This window comes from Dromaius novaehollandiae, chromosome 1, assembly GCF_036370855.1.
Source record: "Dromaius novaehollandiae isolate bDroNov1 chromosome 1, bDroNov1.hap1, whole genome shotgun sequence".
Taxonomy (NCBI): domain Eukaryota; kingdom Metazoa; phylum Chordata; class Aves; order Casuariiformes; family Dromaiidae; genus Dromaius; species Dromaius novaehollandiae.
This window is the reverse complement of record NC_088098.1, coordinates 65,661,263-65,669,071: the sequence shown is the minus strand read 5'-3', so window position 1 is coordinate 65,669,071 and position 7,809 is coordinate 65,661,263. Positions and strand designations below refer to the sequence as shown.

The 7,809-nt window shown below is 44.3% G+C and overlaps 1 protein-coding gene across 9 annotated transcripts in view; it reads right to left on the bottom strand.

Moving 5' to 3' along the window:
- Nucleotides 1-355: 355 nt before the first annotated feature.
- LOC112993380 (voltage-dependent L-type calcium channel subunit alpha-1C) overlaps nucleotides 356-7,809 on the bottom strand; it is a 416,350-nt gene continuing 408,896 nt past the window's right edge. For all 9 annotated transcript variants that reach the window (XM_064515158.1, XM_064515173.1, XM_064515116.1 and 6 more), the window contains one exon: nucleotides 356-7,802. In XM_064515158.1, the coding sequence (XP_064371228.1) occupies nucleotides 7,506-7,802 (297 nt within the window). In that variant the 3' untranslated portion in view covers nucleotides 356-7,505. The remainder of the gene's footprint in view (nucleotides 7,803-7,809) is intronic.

Here is a 7,809-nt window from a genome sequence, read left to right as displayed (position 1 = left end):
AGGTACCCATTTCTGATGCGTATGCTTAGCAAGAAAGAATCCTATGTGGAAAATGTTAACTATTTGGTTAAACATGAATCACACTTCGGTTATCATTACATGGTAGAATTTCTGTAGTAATTACGTTAGAGAGAACGATTGGATTTTCTAAGTTACTGTTTAACAGGATAGTCTGTGATGATCCAAGACTGTTCTGCAGCCCCTTAAGTGCACGAGAGGCCCCTTGAACTGCAGTGGGACTGACAGTGGGAAATGAGGGGCTGCAGGAAGCTGTCTGATTTTGCAGTCACTGCTGAGAGAAGGGAGCAATGTCAAAGGAGTTCTGATAGCATTTACAATATTGAACAATTCTAGACATTGTTTAGAAATTTATTAGCAATTTTAAAATAACATCATTCCTTAGATAAAAATGCAATCTTACAGGAATATACATTTGTCCCACACAGAGATGACCCTATAGCTCACTTGCGGGCCATTCGCTCTAACTTTCCTCTGTTGATTTTAAAACGTGCGAGAGGGCAAGACGGACTCTGGCACTGATGACAGGCTTACATGACGGTTACAAACTGTACAGCATTATTTACAAAAGCATTTCTGTGGGTTCATGAAAACTAGATATAAAATTGTGGAAGGAGGTAAAGAATTGTGACAGGGAAGGGCTTGGGTGAAGGTACAAGGGAGGACTGGGGAAAGTGGTCAGGGAGTGTAGGGAAGAGTGGGAGAGGAGGTTTATATCTGGACTGATTTATACTTGAGAGAGGTCATTTTACAGCTCTGGGCAATTCAAATGAAGGCAAAACACTTATATTTATCAACATTTATAGCTGATGATCAGAGCAGGAAATGATGCTCCAGGGCCTGAACTTAAGAGGTGCTGAGGATCCCCATCTTCCCTGAAGTCACTGGGAAACACAGGTATGCAGTACCTTGCCAGGCCAGACCCCAACCATACAGATACAGACCAGATACCCCCCCATACCTTAAACACTTTTGATCCTGCTGTGCTCAGTCATTCGTGCTGATGTGAATTCAGACTGAGCGAGAGATCAGCTCCCAAATTACATTTTCATCTCTGAAACTGGACTAGATTCCAACCATTTCTTGCCAGAATTCACCCAAAGCGCCTTATCCCTAAGCCTTATCCCTAGGTCTACCAAGTGGCGATCATTTGGAGGGAGATTTCATCATTCGGAATTGATTTTTAAGGCAGTTTTAAAAGTATCTCCCTGTTTTTGTGTGTGTGATGCAGCAATGTTTTTTAAAGAGATATTTACAATCTCACTCCTCCTCCTCTGAAATCTTCCCACATTCAAACTGTCAAGACTGAATAATCCTGAACCAATCACTTTCATGAGCAACCATGAAGTGGATGATGTTTAGGTAGTACTGATTACCAGTCTATCTGATTGAGACAGGAGCAAACTGGCTTAGGATGCTTAAAATATTAAAAGCATTGCAGCCTGTTGGGGAAAGAGCTTGCATTTTGCCTTTTGCTGGACAAAATGCAAAGCGCAACCGAAAAACACAGGTAATCCATCATGTGAATGATGAGGCTGGTGGAGGAATGGTGTCTGAGTTTGTGGCTCTGTTTTGAATAGGAAAATGTTTTGGAAAGGGGCTGTTCGGATGCTGGCAGAAAAATCTGTTGTGGGATGTAATCATGCCTGCTCTCGCCTGGTCTTGCTGCTGCCCCGCAGGGCCGGGGATGCAGCCCGCTAACCCTGGCTAAGGGCTGGGCAGAGCGCAGCGAACTGCAGGCTGTAGGAGTGCAGGCTGTCTGTATGACACGGCATAGAAAAGCAACAGCATGGAAATGGGGAAATGGGCTCCTGATAGTGCCTAACTGAGCCCTTGGTAATGCTAAAGCATGTTCCCTTATTACATCAGTCGTTGGTGCTGCTCCTCTCAATTAGCCCTTTGGAAAGGGACTTGATTAAGTTGCCTAATTGTTTGCTGCCAGCTGAGATCTGGGCCATGCACATGGGGCTGGTAAATGTGATACAAGCCCTCGAGAAGTGCCTTTTTGGACCAGCTGCTTCAGGCCAGGCAGAATACTGTAGGGTATCTCAAATGGCAGCAGATGCATACATTTAGGCAACTGGATCAAGCCCTGTGCCCCTAAAGAAGGCCTGTTTTTTTATGCTGAAGTGTTAACAGTTAAGTCAACTTCCCCACAAGGGACAGGGGAAGAATGGGGGGTTTACCCAGAACACTAAAGTTTTTATCAGAACAAGGTTTTTTTTCCATTCCAGTGTGATGCTACTGACTTCTCTGAAAGCAAGTGGAGCCCAGTCTGTTTCAGTACAGGACATACCTCTGTGCTGTGCTTCTGCCCTCACCCATCCCATCGCATGTGCCATAGCAGCAAGGCCCTAGGGTTTCAGCTGTCCAGAAACAAAACAGCAACAGAGAGCAAAAGCTCTGGGGACTGAGATCCCATTGGAAACCTTTTGGATCCCTGGGCTTGCTAACCCGGAATAAGACTTTATTAACTTTGCAACATTCGAAAGAAGAGAAAATGAAACCCTATGCAGCTATTCATTATTTGAAATTTGTATTTCTTAGTTGTCTTTGAAGAAAATAAATGGGGAAAAATAATCATTTTTTTTCTGGGACTAGTTCTGATTTCCACATTCTTTGTATCAGTAAAATCTCTTTAGACTCCAGCACATTCATTTCAACTTATCCTTGCATTAGCAAGATGGGAGCTGGGGCTTCTGATGGCCTAGAATGAATAGTTTCTTTATACACGCTACAGTCTTTGTTATCGGAACTGGTAAAAGCTCACCACAGCCAGAAGCCCCCAACTGGATCCTCGTTATTTTAACAACTTCGTTGTGTTCCAAATTTCCCATTCAGTGTTCCTCTCCCCCACCCTGCCCCTGGCACTGGGACAGTCACCACTGACCCGTGCATGTATCTTAGGATACTCCTGTCTCAGTATGGCCTTACTTCAGCTCATTGGACTGATGGGTTGGGGTTTCTCATCTACATGTAAGAAGCAAGGCCTCCAACTTTATCTACAGTACAGGTCAACAACTCCACGGGCTCGTGGTGCTGTTACCTAGTATGATTGTGTCTGTGTGCAAACACGCATACATTTCATACAGCAATCTGAAACTATCAGGCAGAAAAGACACAGGAGCCTGGCTGAGACCCATACAACTGTTATATTGGCGTCAGTCTAAAGAAAGCAATGATACATTGCTTTGGAAATTATCAAGAAATGTAAAAAATGCATTTGCCCTTTTTTTGTTGTTGTTGTTGTTCTCACCGTTGTCATAGTCATCGGGGGGCAGGGTTCTGAGTCAGAAAACAAAGCAGAAATAGATATGATTCTGTACATGGCGCCTCTCTGGCTGTCCCTCCGCGCTGGGGTACGGTGGGCAGGGTAATAAAACAGGTCGGAGCCCTGCAGTAGCAGCAGCATCTACACCATCATCATTCATATGTCCAGCTGAAGAGGCAGATGATGCAGAAAGGTCTGTGGATAACGAAACTCCAGCTCTGGATCATGAGTTCCACTTTTTTCCCTGTCACATCAGCCACACAGAACAAGGAAGAAAAAAGAAATGCACCTGGTGTGGCTGGCCCAGTACTGCCTGGAGTAATGAGCAGGAGTGATAAAGGGAGGAGGTTTGTGGTTTTATAAGAAATGTCTTTTGTCTGCAGTGTACTCTTAGCAAGTCGGAGATGCTCGGCGACAAAGAGCAGATTGTTCTCCCCATTCTTCTCTTCCTTACACGCCACTCCTCAGTCATCAGTTCCTTTAAAGTTTCCATCCACAGCACAGTGATTGTACCCACCATCCGCTCCCCTACACAGGGGAAGGAAGGACACTCCAGGGACTAAACCTGCCCCCACCTTCCCACCGTCCCCTAGACACTACCTCACCTAAAGGAGGCAGTAGCTCTTTGCTCAGGCCTGTCACAATGTGCACATTGGAAGTACCTCAAATTAAAAAAAGAAAAGCTACCCTCCCCAGAAAGAGAAATTTGCACAGCTGGCATCAGCAATCGCTAAATTTAGCTCCTGCTCCTCAAACTGTGACGTTCATCTGCATCCTCTGCTAGCCACGTGTTTTTCACTCAGCAGGACCTATGAGAGCTTTTAGCAGAGAGCAGGGATTTCCCTGCCTGTTGTAGGCTCTGACCCCTGAGGGAGTCACAGTTTTCACAGGGAATATAAGGGGCATAATCTTTTTCACCATCTTCCTTTCCATCAGGAAAAATCCTAAAAGGTGACATGCAACATTAAGCACCCAAAACTCCCATTGCTTCCACTAATCTAGATCAGTACTTTGCTTCTCGAGAGAACACCTCCGTCTCCTACTGGGAGGGTCAGAGGAACTTTCTAGTGAGAGTATGAGAGAGGGAACCCTTAAACTGACTTCGGTTTCAGAAACAGCCTGCCAGGCACAGCACTATTTCCTTTCAAGTAGCCTCGGAGCACTTCAGCGCTAGCAAGAGCAAACTCCCAAAGGGACAAGCGCTTGCACACTCATCTCAGGACAGGCACAGCAGACGGAAAGAAGGGGAGTGACTGATGACAGGGGGTAACTTTCTCCAGGGAGGTCTTGAATCAGGACTTTGAGGTCAGATGGTTGGTTAAGTGGATTCACATATCTCTGGTTTAAAAGGCTTTGTTTGCAAGCTGTCTTGAGCTGCTATGGGCCAGTGCATAATTACACTGAAAAAAGTTCACTGTCAAAAATACTCTTTGCTATTTTTGCTTTAGGGCCCCAGCAGAATCAGGAAATAAAACAAGGGAATTACAAAAATAAAATAAATGATGTTCTCAAACATCTGCAAAAGTTCAAAATTTGAATGAAAGTTTAGTTCTGAGTCAGATCACACCTCCAAACTCAGCACTGATCTATGAGTTTGTGAACCATCTCTTGAAAAGGGAGAAAAAACAGCAGTAGTCTAAACAAAAATCAGTTGCATAAAATCTACAATACCTCCCTGTTTTTTCAGCCTCTTTCACTGGCTAGGGCCACTGACCAGTGTGAGGAAAATCAAGAGAGGTTCACATTCACAAGTAGGAAAACATGGCTGGGATACGCTGTGCCATTAGGTGGTTTGTGACTTAGACTCACAATCTGACCCACTGAGGCCTGGGAAGAGGGAAGAGACCCTGCATAGGAACACCAAAGTATGGATTAAATCACTTAACATCTGCATCTTGACCTGCAAGACTGCAATTTTCCAAAGCAGCTATGCAGAGCTCCTTCCCTTACTCACCCCGGGCTCGCAGTCCAGGCCAGAGTCAGGTAATTCTACTTTGCTGACCATTCTGCCTCTTCCATTTGCTCATCCCAGGATCCTATTATTATTGATCAGGGTTAGCTATTTAATACAAGAGATTTGAAAGCAGAATTCTTCCCCGCTCCTTGAATTGCTGGTGCCAGCTGAATACCGAGAATGGATCTGCCAAATTGGTTTGGGGGTCTTGCCACCCTCTAGCGGGAAGAGACTTTTAGAGAAACTGAGCAAAAGGGAAGAGAACAAAGCCTGAATAAAATGTCCCAGTCTCAGGAAGAAAGATTCTATACCAGTAAAGTCATCGTGCATGTTTAAAGGGAGTGAGGAAAAAGGAAAATGAACACAAGATATGCAAAATCAGTAACGTTCAACCTGTCAGTGGACTGCAGAATAGTTACTTACACCAGATACACTTTGTTCATTGTACAAATTAAAAAAGAAACAAACAAACAAACAGTACCCCTTTCCCCAACCACACGTAGAAAAGCACTTAAAAGTTCAAAGGTAAAGCTTGGCACATTCCAAATACGAAATGATTCACTTGACATGCAGCAAAATATACAAGTAGTGATTCTTTTTTTCTTTTTCTTTTAAACAAACTTAATTCGATTCATTATATTCGCTTGGCACAATTGCAATTCATTTTAAAAAAATATTTGAAAAATACTGAAACTGACCTGAATTCAAGTATAACGGTTTCTTCAACAGAAACATTATCAATGCAATAAAACATCACACGGAATATATCGAAGCGTAACGCCTTCTGTTTTTTGTTTTCCCCCACCCCCATAATTTTTTTTCTATACAGTTTTAATGCCAGCACAACTTACAATTGTATTTTAAAATTAATATTATTGCATTGTTTTTGCATATCTTGTGGAACAGAAAATGCAAAGAGTTACTGATTCCCCTTTCAAAAGCAGAGACAGTGGTTTGTTTTTGCATTCAAATGGCCCCAGGTACAGATATCCTGCAGTTCAAACCAGGATGCAGAGAACTGCGTGCACTTACACACACACGCGCACGCGCACACTCGCTCGGTATTGCTCCCACGCTCACAGGTATACTTAGCACTAAAAAGAACCCAAATCAATCACTCAAATGTGCAAGACTATATCAAGTGCATTGCCTACTATCTTTAAATTATAAAACAACAACAAAAAAAGGAGGTTTCAATTACTAGCAAATAAAATTACAAATTCTTGGTGTACATAATGTTTGGTAAAACTCGTCTATCATTGTACTTCTACCAAATTTCAATGGAGAAAAAAACCCAGTTTAAATAATACAACATGATCAAACCAATTTAACATTTGCAAAGGTGAAAATAAACCAAAACAAAAAGGTAGGTGATTACAAAACTTTGTAAACACTCCCTTCTCCCTCCAAAAATAATAATAAAATAGTCAAAATAAAAACTGCAACATGCTTTCAAGAAAATATCAAACCGCAAAACAAGGAGAGATCTACACAAGCCCATCATCACCTCAGCAAGTACAGGGCAGGTCGGCTCAGCCCCGCCACAGAGCCTGCTCCCCACTCTCCCACCGGCTGGCACGGCTGGCTGGCTGAGCTTGGATTGGCTGGCAAGTGGCTGCCTGAGCTCAGATTGGCTGGCAGGAGTGACTGCCTGAGCTCTGATTGGTCAGCAGAGACCGCTGCCTGGGAGTCTCTGCAGGTTGGCTCGGCAGGGTTCGGCAGCGCTGCCACCTGCCCCTCGGGTGCCCTTGGGCTTCTTCTGCTTCCTCCTCCCCGTCGTGGTACTGGAATCCACAGCAGAAGAAGTCCTCCTCTCCCTCCGAATCAAAGGGCCTTGGCTTTATGGAGATGGTGAGGCTCATACAGAATATGTGCAAAATGATTTTTACAAGCAAAGTTGAAAGACACCCGTTTGACGCAGGGTCCTTTTGGCTAGGGCCATCCACAGGAAGCTGAGGTTCCCCTTTGCACTTGAGAGGCAGTCGTCGTTCCTTGTGCAGGGACTGAAAAAAAGAGGGAGCTGGCTCTCCTCCTCTTCCTCCTCTTCCTCCTCACTCTTCCTTCATGGACACGTGCTGGGGTTATATCCACTCCTGAAAAGCTTTCTTACACCACCCAACTCTGCGACTCGTCCCAACAGAAATGAATGAAGAACGCTGTTCCGGTTACTCCAGGTCACGAGAACAGTGAGGCACTTCTGAAACAAACCCATTAGGAACATTGAAACAAATAAAAAACCAGCATCGCTTCCAGCCCTGGCAATTACAGGCTGCTGATATAAATCCTGCTGTCCTTGAGCTCCTCCTGACTTTTTCTAAAATCCGGGTTCTGCACCTCTTCCTCTTCCTCGCCTGCACTGTCCTGCCCTGGGTCCCTGCAGTTAACAAAAGGCAAGAGGTTGCCATTGGGGCTCTGCTTGCTGTTACCATTGAGAATGTTGTCTGCTGCATTTTCCATCTCTTCTATCGTCATGTCACAGGCATCTGCGAGCTCCTGGGTTGTGACCTCAATGAACTTTGGATCTTGAGCAAACTGCATCAGTCCTTCCGAAATCAAGACCTTCGAA